The following is a 19857-nucleotide window of genomic DNA, read 5'->3' as shown; positions in this document are numbered from 1 at the left end:
GTTGTATTTCGTTTCGCTAATGGAGTTACTGACAGCCGTTTTTGTTATCTTATAAACCCACATTGGAAGATAAACTTATATGTCTCGAGTCTTGAAACAGATGTTCTAACAAGGTACAACACTCATCGCATGACTTTCCCATTCCTTATTGAGTATCGTACAAATGTTTGATCACTCAGAAGTAGGTGATTCTCGTTATTGGTTATAAGATAAAACACTACTTGGCTGCTGAAAGATCAACAACCATTCCTGCTGATACCCAATCAAATTTGAACACGTGTCCAAATAATTAAAGTTACAAGCACAAATTTGGCCGCCGATCTTTCACAACCAAGTAGTGTTCTGTATAAAATATTCATCACCGTTTGTCACACACAACGTTGACATGAGCCATAGATGAGTGTCCCCTTTTCGTTTCCTAGTTGTTTCCAAGTGTTTGTTACGTCTACGAGTGACAAAAAGTAGTTCAAAGGATTGGTTGGCTAAAAGGGTCGTCAAAATTGACTTCTCTCGTAATCGTTTAAACTTTCAATGGCATGACAGTTTGACGAGAAATTTTCTGTTACCGGCTTTGTATGATGATGCAAATCACTTTTGTTTGGAGCTTGATTTCAGGAGGAAACTAAGCTTTTTGCCCATACGGGAAAAACCTTTACAGCAGTTTCTAAGCATTCTCCTTTTCTTGTGGAGGGGAGAGCCGAACTTAGGATCTCAAAGTAGGGTATTTGTTTTAGTGAGGTCGTGTTCGAGTTTACTGGTATATGTGTATTGTGTTCATGCCAATTCAAGCGTTAATTATATGCAAAATGGTAATAAATAATAATTTAATAATACAGTAATACATACATACCATCAGAAAATTGAGAAAAAGTTATCATTTTATTATTAAGATGATAAATAGTTGAAACAATGTTCATCATGTAAACATCGAGTCTTATATTTGTACAAATTTTTAGTCGTGAAATGGAGCGGATACATCATTTGTGTTTTTTTCCTCTTTTAGAATGACAATAAACAAAAGAAAAAAAATTGTAGTTTTTATTTTGTTACAAAGAAAGAAATCGAACATGAACCTATCATAACTCATCATTATTTTTATTGGTGAAATTAATCCCAAAATAGCCTCTAATTTGTCAGGTCTAAAATTAGAGGTTAATGTTTGTAGAAATTTTAGTCACGAGTCATGGTCCAAGTGCTTCTATTTTCTAAGCTTGGCAATGCTCCGTGTGAAACTGGAATCATGGCTGCACCAATCAAAATCGCAGTCCCAAAATTAGAAAATTGGTGAGAGAGACAACCTAACCACATTTTGTAAAATAATTTTTAATTAAAACGATTGATAGATAGATTAGGACAATTAAGCCACATTGTCCATACTTGAGGCCAAGAATTTTAGGTTCAGATTTTTGGGACAGTCCATTGGTCTCTTGTTTTCTTTGATTTTACGTTGTGAGTGTGTAAACGTAATTTGACAGATGTGTACGACTGTGCGTAGTTACATTGATTAAAATGAATGTACTCTCTTTTATGTACTCCAGTCTGAATTTCTCATCCTTGCAGTTTAGATCAATTCAGAAATTTGATTAAGAAAATGAATGATTTCGATTATAACATATTATGATTAAATTCGCCAATCCTGACGAGTAAAGAAAGAGGTGCACCCTAAGGATGTTAATTCTCTAACAACTGTTGATGGAAACTGAATCATTTGCAAACAAAGCATGGATTTGGATTTAAGATTTGCGAAATTAGAAATCTAACGTGTTAGGTGAGTTGGTTTAGTTTTTTATTTATGTGTTTCCTCTTTTTATAATCCACAAAAGAAATTATCTTACATAGTACGTGTTATCTCACTAGCTTCCTCGAAGAAATTCTGTTTTAAGCATATTTTCTGTGAAGCAAATTTTGTGATAGATGCAATTGCAGATAGAAGTCATGTCGTGAATGATTTTCAAGTTTGGTTTAATGTTTTGTCTCACGAAGCTTTGTATGCCTGACAATTTGATTCTTTTAGTGAGAGTTACTATCGAAGCTTTTCTTTGCAATTTTCTTTTTTATCGAAAAAAAAATGAAACAAAAGACCGACGCAATTGCAGCTAGAGGTCATGCCATGAATTATTTACAAGTTTGGTTATGGAAGCTTCGTATACTTGGTAGTTTGACTCTTTTACCACGGGCTGTTGCCAGGACTTTTTCTTGTAATTTGCTTTGATATTGTTACTCATATTGATTTTTATCTCTCACGCACTGTTAATTTTTTTAAATTTATCTTCTCAATTTATTCGATTCGACAATTGAAAATTGAAACAAACGTGTGACAAATAAAAATAGGTGTGTGGATATTATTATTTTTTTAATTAAAAAATAAATAAAATAAAAGGATACTTAGGGGTTGTTCATTGGTCAACTAATGGGAGTAGCAGTTGACAATCACGAAAAACTCACGTTCGTGACATATTGCAAAAGTACAGATCACCGATGTTCAAATGTTTGCGTCATTCAGGAGCAAGAAAAATAGAAAAACGAGTGTTTTTTTCTCATTTTTATATTCATCAACTTATAATTTAATATAATATTTTTTTCACAAAAATAACGAATTTACGAAAATGCTACCCTGTCGCATCTCGTGCTTTTGTAATCTTATCCAAACTAATCTGGATTAGATAGGATGATTAAACTTTATGAGATGCGATGGTTCAATTTTTAAGTTTGATGGTACCAATTAAGATTCCCTTAATTATCTATTTTAATTTATCTGGACTCATTAGCTTCTATTGTCGATAACTGTATATCTGGAGTTCCGTGTTTAATTTTTTTTTTTTTTTTTTTTTGTCACTTAGTATTACACTCTAATGATATTCCTTTATACTTGTAAGTGAGATGCCTTATATTCGATTCTCGTCAAATGCGAGTTTGAACCACCTTATTGCTAGTACATTATGAGGCTCAACCTACCCTCTCCCCTTAGTAGATAATATCGCTTATTCAAAAAAAAAAAAAAAATCTCCTTTTCTAGTATGGTTTGTATAAGAATATTTAAAATAATAATGTGATCATAAGATTGGTTTAGCCGCTGTAAAATACATATGTTACACAAATCGTAAACTTTGTGTTTAGAGATTTGGGATGATTTATTCCCTGAACTTGTAAGTAGGGCTGGGCACGGGCCAAGCTGGGCCCAATTTTGAAGGGATCGGGTCGGGATAGGTACAACAAATTTTAATACAGGAATAGGACCTAACTCGGCCTGTTTGAAATGAGTCGATTCGTGCCGGGTCTAAGGGTCCTCTTTTTTTTCTTTTTTTTTTTGGGGAAAAAAAACTAAATTTTTACAGCCGCACAGCTGCACAGGTGTTCGCAGGAATCACAACCTTCTTCCAATTCTCTTTGAGGTGAATACATGTTTCAAACCCTACCAATTTGCATGAAACGCTCCACCGATCTAATTTGCATGAAACATTCAAATCCAATTTACATTCAAATCCAGTTTACATAATCTAATTAAAAATACCCAACAGAATATTCAAATTCAATCGATTCAAATTCAACTGAAAAAAAGATTTGAAATTGGAACATAATAAAAGTCAAGATTCAAGAACCCAACAAAATCCCTAGGAAACCATATGACATGCATGACCCTAATATTCTCCAAACACCAGGGTAGGCACGTGTTAACCGATACCCGAAGGTGACGAAGCCATATTAGGATGCATGAGAAATAATAAATATAAATAAGACTTATAAATTTAAATACAATGTTTATGCAATTGAGGAACGTGTTCAGAGCATACAACTAATGCTAGACACTAAAAAGGAATAATATAAAATTGAATGAGCAAAGAGATGGGTCCTACACTTAGAAGACTCGAAGATGTAGATGCGGGAGTGCCTTGATGCCGGGATTGTATGCCTCGATTCCAAGTCTTGAGGGGGCGCAAAACAAAACATGAGTGAACCAAGTTGATATATAAGTAGTAATAAAATAGTTAATCTTTAATGTACTAAGCCCCAAATTTATGAAAAACTCATATTGCATAATAAGTAATAGGTTTTCCGAAAACCCTAGTATGCCATAAAACCTTTCATAAAACATATATTTTATATATAATGTGTTTAGTAGTGGTGTGTGTGTATATATATATTATATAAATATATATTTATAAGGCATATACATATATATAATATTCATTCGCCCAAAGGCATATAGAACACTTCTTCATTCATCCGAAGGTTCTACATCACGCGCCCATATGCAGTATCATTCGCCCGTAGGCATTGCACCTCCCAGCCGAAGCCAATATAATTGTCTTTCGTAGGCCCCTACATCACTCGACCGAAGAGAATATATAGATATCATTCGACCAATAGGCCCCTACATCACCCAACCGAAGCCAATATAAGTATCTTCCGGCCAAAGCCATCTACAAATGCCCCGCTGACACCAATATAAATATCTTCCACCCGTAGGCCTTCATTCGCCCGTAGGCTTCTACAGCACCCACCCGAAGGCATATAAGTATCAATCATTCGTAGGCTCCTACAACACCCACCTGAAGGCATATAAGTATCACTCGCCCGTAGGTAGAACATACGCCCGTAGGCAGGACCGTTCGAATAACCATTAAGTAAGCACATAATTATATATCTATCTTAATCGGAGTTCAGTAGCTAAAACATCATATCGTAAATACCTATTCGTAGTATATAGTCATCAATCATATATACTACGAAAAGCGTAAAATCAATAAAGTGTGGTATTCCAAAATATTCTCAGTAAAGCATGATATCTCATAAAAAGTAAAGTCTAATTTACTCATAAAATGTAACCATTAAATCATTCTTTTCATGTATGCACTTCTAATAGTAAAATATGCATTTTAGAAGGGGTCCACTCACAGATACTTCACTATCGAAAAGCCACGCAAGCTAGCGAAGGTGGAAACGCCATAATAATTGCACCTAAGCACATAAAGGGTCCAATTAATAAAACTACACTCAAACGATTGAATTTGGGAAAACGGACGTCGGAAACGGATTCAGGACGTTGAATTACCCTACAAAATCAACAAAAAGTCAATGCGAGAATATTCCATAATGGAATATTCCATTGGATCCAAACTAGTTTAGGTCGGTTCAGCCGGGTTGGGTCGCAAGGTGGATAGAGAATCTGGGCCGGGTTCCTTGGCCCAAAAGCCTGGGTTTGGGTCATAAGGGTTTTGGGCTGGGTTAAGTAATCGGGGCTAGGCCTACGTTTGGGTTTAAAGAAATGAGGTTTGGGTTAGTAGGTTAATGGATTGGGCTTTAGGTTTGGGCCAAGTTTACATAGCCCAAAGTTTAGGCGGGGTTACTTAATTAGGCGTGCACTGTTTTGGGCTGACTACAAGGGTCAGGTTTTTAGTTCACGGGTCGGTCGACCCGGATAGGGTCGTGGGTTACTGGACCCAAAAAAGAGAAAGGCCTGAAATCGGTGGGGAATTGTCGAGCTCCGATCGAGCTCTATTTCACAACTATCCTTAGCATGCAATATACCAAAATGAAGCTAGGGAGACAAGGATTCGAAGTACCCATTCTAGGCCCAAACGTGGCCAGAGTTGGCCGGAGAAACCCTGCAAATCTCAATTTCCTCGCTGGAAACCGTCGAGCATTACGCCCAAGTTGGTTTATGCATCAAACGACAACCAAAACATCTCAAAATCGTCCTAACTCACATGTAAACATTAACCAAGAGATTTAGGGCTTACCTACGTTGAGGGTTTTTCGAAAGAGGAGGTGCACAATGGCAATGCCATGGCACCATGAGACACAGGGAGATTTTAAGTGTGTTCCAACTTTCCTCCAGGTTTCGTGGAGCACACGGGGAGGTTTGAGTGAGAGGGTTGGTGCGTGTGATGGTCCTCAAGGAGCTGGAGAGTAAGGGTAGGTGTCGAGAGAGAGGTCCAAGAATGTAGAAAGGAAGAGAGACGAGAATGTGGTGAGAGATAGTGTTATGGGAGAGGGAAGAAAAAAGTGAGAGAAGGTGACCCCAGTGTCCCGTGGCAAACGGAGGGAAGAGGCTGGGGGACCAAAAATAAAAAAAAGGCCCCACCCTGCTCACCATTTAAGGCCCAAAAACAATCCCCATTCAAAATATCTTTCAAACCCACTGAAATTACCAAAAATACCCCTTCGTTCCAAAATCCTTAAAAATAATCGAGACGGGTTGTTACACCATAATTTAGTTTTCAATCCTAAATCTCTAAAACATAATACCTTGAAACTGAAAAAGATCATTAGCAGAGCTTGGCTTTCATGCAAATCTAAGTCAGACATAGGAGATGACTGATTCGTCGTTTTGAGTTGTTCGTCCCCTCAAGTTCGACAAAGAAAGACTGACTTTAGTGTCTGTCCCTTCGAGTTCGACAGAGAAAAACTGAGAATTGAGAGGGATAAGAGTCAATCTAGACTCTAGAAAGATCGAGAGAAAGGACTTTGGGAAAGAAAGATCAAGAGGGAATACTGATGAGAAGAGTATCAGTTCGAGTCTGGGAGAGTCATCGAGAAAGTGATATGTGTGTGTGTGTGTGTGTGTGTGTGTGATTTGAGTATCTGTATGTGAGACGGCACATATACAGTTCGAGCTAAAGGCCCGTGTCTTCAAAAAATTAGATCCACCCCACCCCAACCGCTAGTACCGTCCATACCCGCTGGCCCAAGGCTTGTTTGCCCAGTCCTACTTGTAAGTCATTATTAATCACCTTAATGAGATTTCATAAATAGCTAATTCTCTCATTGGCAAGAGCAGCTTTTATAGTACAGTTACGCCATCACGGTGATGTTTTGTGTCAATGTTACAAAGACATGTTGATAAATCTAGAACATGTCCTTGTATTATTTAAACGAACTCTTGCCATACAGGTCATTTTCCTCACTCATTATTCCCTTCATATTTTTCATGTGGGTAGCCTCACTAAAACTCACCCTGGTAAATTCAATATTTAAAATTTCTTTGATATGGACGATATTTTCATGAAAAGATATGAAAATGGGGTGGAGTCTAAACTTCACCTCATATTGGAGAAACTCTTAAGTTTGAGTAATACTAGGGAACTGTATTTTTCTAAACCAAATTTGTAAACTGAATGATGTGGTTGTTGATGATTGAATTATTACTTAAGTGTCGATTAAAATGTTTGTTTTCTATTGGTGACACGTTATTTCGTTTACAAATTTAGTTTGAAATTTTAGTCTCCCTAAATTTTTTTTTTAAGGTTCCATCATTTTCATAAAAAGTAACCAATATCGATATTCAATATATCCATTAATATTTATACAATTTGTATTTAATATTACATCGATACCAATATTTTAGACATCGGATAAATCAGTACTACTTTCCATCCAAGTAATTTACACCGACAGATACGTCCAAATTGTTTAGATCAACAATATAAGTAGGGACTCATCTAGATCAAACTCCTTGTATATGTGTGTGTGTGTGAACAGGTTTCTATTGTTACCATATTTGGGTGTGAATGCGTTATTATTTGTTGAACAAATATTTTCATGTCGCGTTATTTAAATAATCCTATTCTCGTGTAAAGAGAGAGTATAAGGTCGGACAGTGGGTCCCGCCTAATTTTGACCAATCAAACGGCGGTGGAATTGGAAGCTAACCCCCAGGTTAACACTCGCGCACCAGCACCGCACCCGAACTCCCCACCCCAGCACTCCCCAAACGCAGAGTTCAAAGCACGATAAGTAGTTTCCGTAAACTCACTCCTCTCTCTCTCTGTCCAAAATTCTCTCTCTGTCTTGTCGAAAACCAGCACACCCAAAAGCAGCCGGCCAAAAGCCAGACGGACAGTTTCGTCATTTCAGTCGCAGTCTCGGATAACCCCGCAACCAAACACCGCCCGAAGTCCCCAACTCCGCCGTCCCCCGAATGGTCACCTCCGCCCCTAATCCCACTTTCCCCAAATCCAAATCCTAACTCCCTCATACCCAAACACCTGTTACCATCTCTAACCCTAGCAGCCAAACATCTCCCAAATGACCACCACAACCACCAGCATAGGAGGTGGCGGAGAGGACCGGGTCCTCGCCACGGCTCAGCAGATCGTCAAGAGCCTCAACACCCCCAAGGAGGTCCGCGAGGACATGCTCCTGATCTTCTCGAGCTTCGACAATAGATTGTCTAACATCACCGATTTGATCAACGGCGAGGATTCCAAGGCCGACGAGGACCGGTTCGGGGAAGCCGAGAAGGTGATTTTCCGGTGGGAGTCCAAATCCGAAGCTCACAGAAACTCGGTCCCGTGGGAGGAGTCGCCGGTCGAGGCCGGTGAGTATTTGGCGGCCGTCGATGAGATCCTCACCCTCATGGAGGGGCTTTCGGTTCGGTCCGATAACGAATTGGTTGACCGGGCCGAGAACGCACTCCAAATCGCGATGACTCGGCTGGAGGACGAGTTCCGCCACATTCTGATCAGAAACACGGTGCCTTTCGACTCGGATCGACTCTACGGCTCGATCCGGAGAGTGTCGCTGTCGTTCGTGTCAAACGACGGCGAAATCGACGATGAATTTGGGAGTTTCGGCGAGGAGGACCGCGACGCCGGCCGGTTCCACGAGCGCGGCGGCAGCCTCGGCGACACAGACGTCGATTTGATACATCCTGACGCCGTCGTGGAACTGAAGGAGATTGCGGAGCGTATGATTCGGTCCGGCTATGAAAAGGAGTGTGTGCAGGTGTATAACAGCGTCAGGCGCGACGCTTTGGACGAGTGTTTGGTGATTCTGGGTGTCGAAAAGCTGAGCATTGAGGAGGTGCAGAAGATTGAGTGGAAGAGTTTGGATGAGAAGATGAAGAAGTGGATACAAGCTGTGAAAATTGGCGTTAGGGTTTTGATCAATGGCGAAAGGAGGCTTTGTGATCAGATATTTGAAGGGATTGATGAGACTAGGGAGTGTTGCTTCAATGACACTGCCAAAGGGTGTGTTATGCAGCTGTTGAATTTTGGAGAGGCAGTTGCCATTGGTCGAAGGTCGCCCGAGAAGCTGTTTCGGATACTTGACATGTATGATGCCATGGCTGATGTGTTGCCGGACTTGCAGCAAATGATGTCTGATGAGTATGTGGTTGGTGAGGCCAGGGGAGTGTTGGATATGCTCGGTGATGCGGCGAGAGGGACATTTGCTGAGTTTGAGAATGCTGTTCAGAGCGAGGCCAGTAAGAAACCAATGCTGAGCGGCGAGATTCACCCGCTCACTCGGTATGTCATGAACTATGTCAAATTGTTGGTTGATTATAGTGTTACTCTCAATTCGCTTTTGGATACCGGTGAGGAAGAGTTGGAAAGGTTGCAAGGATCGCCAAATGATGATTTGGGTATAGGCAGCATGTCTCCGATAGGCCATAGGTTGTTGTTGTTGATCTCGAATTTGGAGTCCAATCTCGATGAGAAGTCTAGGGTTTATGATGATGGAGCAATGCAATGTGTGTTTTTGATGAATAATATTCAGTACATAGTGCAGAAAGTGAAGGATTCGGAGATTAGAAAACTCTTGGGAGACCAATGGGTTCGCAAGCGCCGTGGCCAGGTACGCCAGTATGCTACTGGGTATCTAAGAGCTGCTTGGAGCAAGGTCCTGTCGTGTTTGAAAGACGAAGGGATTGGGGGGAGCACAAGTAATGCTTCAAAGATGGCTTTGAAGGAGAGGTTTAAGAACTTCAATGCAAACTTTGAAGAAATCTATCGGACCCAAACAGCTTGGAAGGTCCCAGATGCTCAACTTCGGGAGGAGCTTCGGATATCTATATCGGAGAAGGTGATTCCAGCTTACAGATCATTTATGGGGAGATTTGGGAGTCAGCTGGAGAGTGGAAGGCATGCCGGGAAGTATATAAAGTACACACCGGATGATTTGGAGACCTACGTGTTGGACTTGTTTGAAGGGACACCGTGTGTTCTGAACCATCTGAGAAGAAAAAGTACATAGGAGGTAAGCTCTTTGCTTTTATTCAAAACTAGTTGGAAGTTGGAATTGAAGTTCTAATGTCGAAAACGAAAAAAAAAAAATTGTAGCTTGATGATGATGATGATACCTATTTAAATATTTTGCTGGTGTTAATGTTATAAACACAGGTTTTTGTGAAAGCTATTTTCCAACCCATCTATCATCTACTGTAATAACTTTTGTACAGGTTCTGTAGACTTTAGCTTTTTGTACGCTGTCGATTTTTTTTTTCGTGGTTCATGTGTTTGATTTCCATGAACCGCCAGTGAGTCTTGTACGTTATCTGTGTGCGGAAGAAGAACTAGAACCATTGGTGTAAAATATTGAATTCGATATACACAACGATTCAGAAACTTATACCCATTTACGTTTTGGTTTTATTTTTTCCTCTGAAAATGAGTGCAACTTGAGCTATTAATTTGAAGAACGGAGATGTAAATTTAATGTCTATCAGATGTTGCATGAATATCAAGCTGGTTACTACAACTCTTCTCTTCTTTTAGTGAGTTTTCGGAATTTTGTAAAGGCGGTGTTATGAATCAGTAGTAATCTCTTGATTCGTTCGTTCATCTCCGATTTTGAACCTTCGGCTATAAATAGGGAAGTTCATGAAGTTGTCTGACTAGAATGAAGGACCTATTTATAACATCTGATATACTTCAGGGATGAAATCAATTGTGAGCAACGTAAGTGGTTTAGGTTTCCAGATAGTAAAGTTGAAGGTTGTTCAGATGATGAACTTGTAGACGGGGTCGGAATTGTGATGACTCTGCTCAAAGACGAGTTCCGCCGCAAACTGATTCGAAACACGGTCGCTCTCGAATCGGATTGATTTAGTAGATGTGTTTTTCATTTAGCGTGAAGTTCCCCAAGTTGGAAACCTTGTGTGTGTATATATAGCCTTTATATGTATATATCATCACTTAAAAGCCTTGGTTTTATAATTAGCCACTTGTTGCCTTCAATAACGAGGAGTGCTAAGATCAGTCGAATACAAATAAGACAGGTTTGGATTAGTTTACTCGTGCTCGATTGTTTTTAGCATTTTTCAGCAGTAGATGAAGAAAACGTCCAACTTGGTCTTCGGACAAGAACAATTAGGAACAGTTTGTGAACGCGTGGGTAACTGAATCTAGCATAAAGATAGAAGGATGGTGATATACCCTAGTTACATGGTAAAAAGCTTAATCTAGGTAAATACAAGACAAGTAAGCTTCTTGCTTGGGAAGAGAGTTGTTGTGGATGCCAAAGACACAATCCCCAAGACCTTCTAAACAAACCTTCCCAACATCCCAATGAAGATATTTCCATTCCCAATAAAGGCTAGAACTTTACTAGTCTCCAAAAAGTGCTTGTACCTCAAGTCGTCAAGAGATTTACCCCTTGCACTCGAGATCTTAAGTTTGATTTTCCAATTCCAGAGATTTACCCCCGAGACCTTAAGTTCGATTTCCCTATCCCCTAACGCCGCTTGTATCAAAGAGCAGAAAAGAAGATGAAAAGAGAAAGTTTTATTATTATTACTGCGAAAAAGCTCCCATGGAGCTTATGGATACAACAAATTTACAGAGTCAAAACGGTGTCAAACTGAACACCACTAATTACAGAGGACTTGCCTACGACGAAAACACATCCAACAAAACCACCATAGGACTAGAACAGAGATCATTACATACAAGGGGAAAAGAAAACGAAAAAGGATTGCTCATTTCGGTTGGGGAAATGATCGGAACATTGTTCTCGATACCTCTCTTAAACCCTGCTATTCTGAGGCAGCGGTAGAACACCGTCAAAAAAATCACCAAAGTAGCCACGGGGCTCGTGAACTAGCCTTGAAATAATGTCCCTAAGCGTAATGACTCCTTCCAGATTCCCATCATCGTCCACAACATATACTCTGTGGATCTTCTTGGAGTCCAGCATCAGGATTAAGTCCTTAATTGTGTCATCCCTTTTGCACGTAACCATGGTACTCAACGTCGGGTAGACTCCCTGATGCTTCTCTAGATAGCTTTCAACCGCTGTCAGGAAGTTCTTCGCTGTGATGGACCTGTCAAGACATGTCAAATGAGTGATCCATATTTACACTGCAACTGAAATTCTTATGAATAAATTTGAACACTTTTTCTCTACAAACCTGTAATCATGGTATATTTCTGGTGCAGTAAGCAAGAACTGAACATCTCTTAGGCTTATATTACCTACTGCCTTGCTACCGCCATTTTCAATCACGGGGACCCCTCCAACCCTCTTTTTCCTCATCAGCTTAAACGCTTGCAGCACCGGTTCATCCTCGTACACCTGCAACAGAATATTATGCATTCAAGTTAAGCGTTACGGTAACTATGCTTAAGAGAAATCCCCAAGTTCATTGAAAGATAGTTTCAGATGGGAACTGAGAAGAGATTTCACCTTGACAATGCAATTAGCAGTCATCATGGGAAGACCAAGCTCGGATAGTTTCTTCTTTCCCCAGCTCTCGAACCACTGAAGTCCAGCGCATTCCGCTAACATGTGAATCACAGCAGATTGTGTGATGATATTATCAATCTTTCCATCACCCAAATCAACTACAGGAACACTCTTCATTTTGTACTTTGAAAGCAGCAAGAGCATGGTCAAAAACGAGTTTGAGCTCTGCAAAGCAAGAAACGGAGCCCAGCGAAATGACCCCGAGATATCTCGAACCTGTATCCTCAAATGTTAATATACATATGATGGGAATGAATGATCTTATTTTATTGAAGATGTTAATAATATTGTATGACCTGTGTGTTCTTGTAAAACTCGGAAGAAGTCAAAGCCTCGAAAAAACTTCCAGAAGTTGCTGCGGCAAAATCAGAGACGAAATCGAGTCCTGCAAGATCAAGACCTTTCAGTCCATTAGCTGCTGCTGCCATAGCAGTTGCACTAGATGGACTAGTTGGGGTCCTCGGGGACGTTGGTTCTGACTGTCAAGATTAGCATAATTATCATGTTTTATATTCCTCCACATTGATAATTTATAGCAAACAAACGTAGCTCCTGAGTCTAAAAACTAAAAAGGAAAACACTTCGGCTCTCCTTCCAAACAAATCACAGTTTGACATGTGCGCATGACTTTTCTTTTTATGGTTTTCAGGAGTAGTTATGTTTCTTATGTATCATGATTCATGATGTGATTTGCAGATCAGGAGGAACGCTAAGACAATGCATTTATAAACAACATAGTTGACGTTTTCAATGCATAAGGGTTGTTAACTTGCTAACCTGATGCAGAATCCACACGACAATTCCGGCAAACTCAACAATGCCAATGTATCTGTCGATCCAGCTAGCGTCCTCAGGCGCATCGACATCCACCACCGGTGCACCAAGAATTTTGTGTTGGGCCAGGATTTTAACAGCTTCAGCTAAACTGGTGTCTGACCTTATCTCAATCACTGAAATACAACAAGTTTCCCAAAAATATTAATCCAACAAACAACAACATTAGAAGCAAAATTGATCAGATTCCAACAAAACCGATCCCTCCTAGTTATCTTTTGATTTTTGTTTAATTCTTCTAATAACATTCACCATCAAATTCGTATGGATCACTGGTTAGCTCCACTCTTCCTTACCTACAAATCACAGTCTGATACGTATACAAAAACATGTCATTGAAATCTCATAAGAAAGTTTCTCCAACACACGTCAAACGGCGATTTTGGTGATTTGTATGCAATAAGAAACAACATGTTACGACCCAATTATTTTCCTTTCTAATCAACAAATCATTTGATCATCACAGCAGATACGTATGCTACAATTCTAACATGATCGCATGTTATTCCATCTGTATATATGCATATATATAAATATATGTGTATGGATGGATGTAAATGGGGTACCTTGATTCTCAGGAGCAGGAGGGAAAGCAGAAACAGGGACGCTCTCAAAACAAGCATTCAGCTTCTCAGTTGGACTCAGCTGTGGCTCCTGAACGTCCCACAAATCCTCTACCTGCATCCCCAGCTTCGCCTCTGGACTCCTCGGACTCCCTCCCTCCCCCGTCGTCGTCACCGCCGGCACACCCATTTTCCTCTCAACACCCAAATTCCCAACTCTCTCTAAAATCTCTCTCTCTCTCTGGAAACTCTGTTACTCAGAATCAGACAAAGATTGGATCACCCTGCCAATATTTAACGACAAAAATCATAAAGTAAACACTAACACACGTCAGTGTTCTTGTCGTGCATGAGCAATCCAGGCCGTTGGTTTTTCATACTCCTACTGAAAGTTACTCGTTCGGCCACGTGTACCATTGTGATGACGACGATACATTGATCGTGACGGGCCTGCGGTTCAATTATTAAGAGTTGTTATTTGGCAATGTATATCCGATTCCTCTGATTACTTTAAGGAAAAGTTCTTATCCGGTTTTCAATGCCGACCACACTGGTGGGCGACGCTATCGTGCGCCGGGCCGGGCTTTGCGCACCCTGTGTTCGAGGATGAACGGCTGACGTGGAAGTGTGACCGACACGTGGTTTCTGTTTACTGGATTGTAGGCTTGTAGCTTTGCTCAATGTTACCTGCGGTTCGGTCGTCGACGGTTACTGGTGAATCAGTGGGCGGGCGGGGTTTCCAAAAGTGGAAGAGAAACCGCGGGCGGGCAATTTGTTTGGTCCGGGTCCGGTTACATTATACCAGGCCCAATGCTGACCTGTACTATGGTGGGCCTCTAAAGATAAGAGTTGAATCCAACCCATTCTATATAGTCTCCTTTTTTTTTTAATTTGAACAATGTGGATGTTGATAATTGGATTATGAATAAGAATAAATTGTAGCAATGATCTTTTAACTTTAAATTCAATTTGAGCAATGATATATCAACTAAAAATTCATTACTATTAGTCTCTCAACTCATCAAAATGTACAGCTATGGTCCCTCAACTAAAAACACATTGTCATTGGTCCCTCAACTTTAATTCAACTAGAGAAATGGTACCTCAACTTTAACTCAATTGTAGCAATAGTCCTTCCAACATAACTCATTTTCACAAAATTCTAACGTAGTTGATGAAAAGGACCATAGTTACACGTTTTGATGAGTTGAGGGACCCCAATTGTATCAATAGTCTTTCCAACATAACTTATTTTGACAAAATTCTAACAAAGTTGACAAAAATGACCATAGCTACTCATTTTGATGAGTTAAGGGACCAATGGTGATGAATTTTTAGTTGAAGGACTATTGCTCCAATTTGATTAAAGTTGAGGAACCCTTACTACAATTTACTCTATGGATAATGTTAGAAATTTTTAACCCAAATTTTGTAAATTGAATGAATGGTCATTGATGATTGGATTATTACTTAAGTGTTGATTAACGTGTTTATTTTCTGTTGGTGACACATCATTTGGTTTGCGAATTTGGTTTCCCTAACATTATCTTTAAAAGAATATCGATAACATGCCAGTACGTTTTATCCCTAGTATCGACAATTTTATTTATTTTTAAACAAAATTCTCCATACTTTAAATTTAACTTTACTTTAATATACCTAAAATCTAAGATCTAATTGAAGGATCAAACCTAAAGAATGGTCATAATATTTACGTCAATGATGTAGACTACAGCTCTCTAGTAAACAGAAAAATGTGGGAGGTCCTGAGTTCGTGCTCTGAGCTAGTGAATCTGCTTGACTGTGGTCACAGGCGAATTTCCCCATAACTTCTCTAGGTTCGAAGGGGTGAATAATCGTGGCTTGCAACCAATTATTCCCCTTTTTAAAGAAAAAAAAACTCCAAGAAGGGTAAATTGCCAAATACCTCGGAATTATCACAAGGTTGCTGATTACCTTCCTGAATAATTTATTTTGCTGATTACCCCTCTTAACTTGTACAAGGCTATCAAATTTCTCCAAATTTTCGTTCGGTGATGTCATGTGAGAAGCATGTGACACTTTCGAGTGCTAAAAACATTCACCTATCGCAAAGATGTCGATTACCCCTTCTTCCCAAAACTATTTGGATGAAATTAAAAGAAAATTAAAAGCATATATAAAGTGCACAAAAGGAAAATGGTTCTCTGTAAATCATTTTTGTTATTAATTTCTATTTTTTGAGTTGGAAACTTAAATTCCCCAAACCCCCCTTCCTCCCCCTTCCAAAAAAAAAAAAATTTACTCCAAAGCAAGGAGTGATTGTGCACTTTCCCCAATACACGAATTGAACATCATATGTCATTAAATAATTAGAAAGACATTTGAAAAGAAAAACTTTCCTTCAATAATATAATAACATGTGGTGGTTCGAACATAGAAAAATCTTTCTAAAAAACCAAGAAATACCGCCAAATCATTACACACGTGCGGCCCTAGGGGGTCCCACTCCCCGTATATATAGCGAAATGAAATAGTACTGGTCATCAAACTAGACTCCCACACTCACCGAACCCCATTTGATTTGACTCCCTCCGTGTCTCTCTTTTTACCCCTGTGTGAATACTTTTTACCCAAGGTGTTCTTCACGCGCCTCCATGGAGGCCTCGTCTTCTCAGCCGCCGTCCGATACGAATCCAACGGCCTCCAGCCCTTCCAAGCTCCTCCAGAACCTCCCCTCCCGCGGCCTCTTCTCCTCCACCGTTCTCTCCTCCAATCCGGTGATAAATTCCTCTTCTTTCCTTTTTATTTGTATTTTCCTTTTGGGTTGCCGATGTATTATTGGATTCATCAGTTTTTTCGTTTCACATGGTTCCAATTAATCTGTGACTAAAACAAGCATTTGGGTCTTAGGATTTTACAGCTAAGAAGTAAATTGAGAGTAAAGACTTCGACTTTTTATTTATTTGTCTGTTGGGTTCAGACTGAATTGTATAATTTGCATTTGTATGTAGTCGATTGTGAATAATCTTGGTGTAATTCTGTATCTTAAGAAGTAAAAAGTATTGGGTTTCGTTTTGATTGAGTTTATGACTATTGGGTTTTCAATTTTATGTGGGAAAGTAGATTTGAATACGCCATGTTGATTTTATATGTGGAGGATTTTCCATGTTTTTTCACAGATGTTCGGTTTTGCATGTTATATAACTTGTAAGCACTCGGCAATTACTGAATTTCAAATCGTTATCTATTGCCAAGTGTACATGTGAATGCTAATTTTTTCCCAATTGCATTAAAATGTGTTGCTTTCTGCATACAATGGAGAGCGTCGTAGGTGTGTTAGGTTACGGCCTAGAATGCTTCATCGGATAACAACAATGTACCAAGTTATTTGAATCAATAATTTATTGATCAAGTGCTGGAAAGAGTATAAAGTCTAAAAATTTGAAAGTTGCAGGAGGTTAGCATAGTTTTGTATCTAGGTTTGTTTTCTAATATGAGAAGCCAGTTAGATCAAGTTTGTGTTTTACGAAATCAATTTTCTCTGATGCATTTCTTGGCGTGTTTCACTCATTTGGACCAATTATATTGTCTGCTTCCTATCTGGTTCTTCCACCACCTACTCCTCTCCTAGTTTTGCTTACATGTTGCAGAACTTTTTCAGGGCGGAGTGCGAGTTTATGTATGTACCCATGACACCTCACCCCCAGGTTTACATGTGCTTTTAAGTTTCTAAAATTCATTTATTTAGCTCTATGCTAATGCATTATTTTGCAAAATTTGTTATTTTTGTTTATCATATTCAGTTTATTCCACTTCTGACTTTACTGCTTGATCTTGTTTATCCAGATGGTCAACTGATACAGACAAACCAACAGAACATATTGATTAGATCACTTACACTTAAAAAACAGAAGGGAGATTCCAGTTCAAAGGATGCAAAAAGCGCCGGTGCAGCTGAAAGTTCTAAAAAGAGGTACGACATGGATTTTATTGATAAGATCCACCTGTTTGTTTATGTTTGAATGAACTAATTACTTTGAGGGTTTAACTTATGGTTTTTTGTATTAAATAACTGCCTTTTACCATTCATTATCTTCATATGGGCATCCCTTGGTGTAGCGTTTTTGGGTGCTCATTTCTATATTTATCATTGTATTCAGTCTCAATTTGACCATGGAAAAAGATTGTGTGCAGTCTCGTTTACCTGTTTTCGTTTATCATTTAGGCCTGCTGAAAGAGTTTTGGATAGCAAGGCTTCAGCTAAGAAAGCCACTAGTCAAACTAGTTCTCGACAAGGTAAGGTTCTTTGGCTTTTATAATGCATTAGCTATCAGTTAGACATAAGTCATCATGAAGTCTTTTGACTAAAAGAATTGTGTTGGATGAATTGGGTTCTCAGTTTTCAATGACTAGAATGTTTTTTTTCATTATCGTTTATAAGGGGTTTAGTAGAATGTTTTTTTTTTTTTTTCATTATCGTTTATAAGGGGTTTAGTGTGGTGGTTCCTTGATATCTATCTTTTACGTTTAACTTTAATTTTTCAAATTCATAATTTTGTGATGCTGTAAAGTCCCATCCTTGAATTGTATCACCTTTATTACTTGTCAAAGGGTACAAGTTTTCTCTCATATGTGAAATTGGTGGTCAATTGCATAATTTTACGGTCTCATTGTGGTTTGAATTGGTTACCAACCAACAATGATTGCATGGTGCAATGAATTTCATGATGTGCAGGTTTGACTCCGAAGGTTCTGCCATCTTATTACTTCTGTGTACAATTTGAAATCATATATTAATCCAATTTCTCTTGTTTTTGCTGACATCTCTGATTATAATATCGCATTCTAGAGATGTATTTATCTTTGTAACTTCCATGCATAGTGGGTGGACCCATTTAATCTTCACTAGAAGACCCAATGCTTCTTAAATTAGAGCAGCTTTTAAGTAATACATTGAACGAGTCCTATTTTTCTGAATTTCCCATGAATCAATTGTACCCTTATAGTTATAGCTTGCAATTGCTTTAACGTGCAGAGGGATCAAGCAGTCAAGCATCATCTAGTAGGGACTTCCAAGGGTTAACTGTAGAGAGGCTCCGTGCCCTTCTGAAGGCTAAAGGTCTTTATACAAAGGGGAAAAAGGTAAGTATGAAGACAATTTAATCTCAAATCTAAGTATTTGTTTAGAGGACCTATTTACATATTTACCGGAATGGGGGGTTTATTGTGTTGTGGACTGTTGGCACCTGAGATCCGATAAGGCGTCATTATCGTTTTTGTTGTTATTTTGGCGGAGATAAAACCTTCATCTGCTTTTATTCATCCATGAAATAATGCGTGCAGGATGAATTGATTGCACGGCTGAGAAGTTCAAGTGGTTAAGCACAGGTCAGACTGCGGGGCAGCTCCTCTGTTATCTGTATGTGTACTCTTCTAGGGGAAGGAGAGTAGTTTCATCCATTTTGATGTAAGTTAGGAATGATGTGAGATGGAATTATCGATATTTTGAATGACGACGACAAGTTCTACAGACTCTGAACCGCATTTTGTATCGTCTTGTTTGATAAATTCTATTTCGCTCTTTTAGCATTGCATTTTTCTATTCCGCTCTTATAGTATTTTCTAGCTTTAATGGAGTTTATACCGACAAATCTGGCTATAATGCTCAAGCTACTGCAAATGAGGAACTTGGTTTATCGGCAACTTCACCAACTGTTGTGTTCTCTTCATCTGCTGGAGAATGCAATTGCAAATCTCAAGATACATGCATACGTCTCAAACCTGATGTGTCGTTGTTACCCATCTCGTTTCCCATGATCAATTAATCCAAATCCTGCAGTACAAGCAATGCAAACATTACGAATCCCATGATCAATTAAAATGTTGTTTATTCAAGGGTCTAGGCTATATTAACCTAGCTATTTAAGTTTTTTTTAGCAACCAAATTTGTACATGCGCCGCGCAAACAAACAAGAGGCGTTTAAATGGATGTTGCTCAAATTCTGGATGA

At 39.1% G+C, this 19857-nt stretch overlaps 3 protein-coding genes across 3 annotated transcripts; 2 read left to right on the top strand and 1 right to left on the bottom strand.

The window, feature by feature from the left end:
- Positions 1 to 7800: 7800 nt before the first annotated feature.
- On the top strand, positions 7801 to 10350 carry LOC103950015 (exocyst complex component EXO70B1). Its single transcript, XM_009361162.3, has one exon. The coding sequence runs from the start codon at positions 8029 to 8031 to the stop codon at positions 9976 to 9978; it is 1950 nt and encodes a 649-aa protein (XP_009359437.2). The 5' UTR covers positions 7801 to 8028; the 3' UTR covers positions 9979 to 10350.
- Positions 10351 to 11492: 1142 nt separating this feature from the next.
- Positions 11493 to 14070, bottom strand: LOC103950016 (SNF1-related protein kinase regulatory subunit gamma-1). The gene is made up of 6 exons (XM_009361163.2): positions 13869 to 14070; positions 13246 to 13418; positions 12765 to 12947; positions 12409 to 12684; positions 12134 to 12297; positions 11493 to 12046 (listed from the first exon to the last, which is right to left on the bottom strand). Exons 1-6 carry the CDS (start codon positions 14053 to 14055, stop codon positions 11749 to 11751), a joined length of 1281 nt encoding a protein of 426 aa, XP_009359438.2. The 5' UTR covers positions 14056 to 14070; the 3' UTR covers positions 11493 to 11748.
- Positions 14071 to 16381: 2311 nt separating this feature from the next.
- On the top strand, positions 16382 to 19449 carry LOC103950018. The gene is made up of 6 exons (XM_048587510.1): positions 16382 to 16624; positions 17509 to 17554; positions 17694 to 17820; positions 18073 to 18143; positions 18883 to 18989; positions 19191 to 19449. The coding sequence occupies exons 1-6, from the start codon at positions 16502 to 16504 to the stop codon at positions 19227 to 19229; spliced, it is 513 nt and encodes a 170-aa protein (XP_048443467.1). The 5' UTR covers positions 16382 to 16501; the 3' UTR covers positions 19230 to 19449.
- The last annotated feature ends 408 nt before the right edge of the window (positions 19450 to 19857 follow it).

Source organism: the organism of the source record quoted next, unplaced genomic scaffold (genome assembly GCF_019419815.1).
Source record: "Pyrus x bretschneideri cultivar Hongxiangsu unplaced genomic scaffold, Pyrus_bretschneideri_v1 Contig27, whole genome shotgun sequence".
Classification (NCBI taxonomy): domain Eukaryota; kingdom Viridiplantae; phylum Streptophyta; class Magnoliopsida; order Rosales; family Rosaceae; genus Pyrus; species Pyrus x bretschneideri.
The sequence above is the reverse complement of the archived record's forward strand: the minus strand, read 5'-3'. Positions and strand labels throughout refer to the sequence as shown.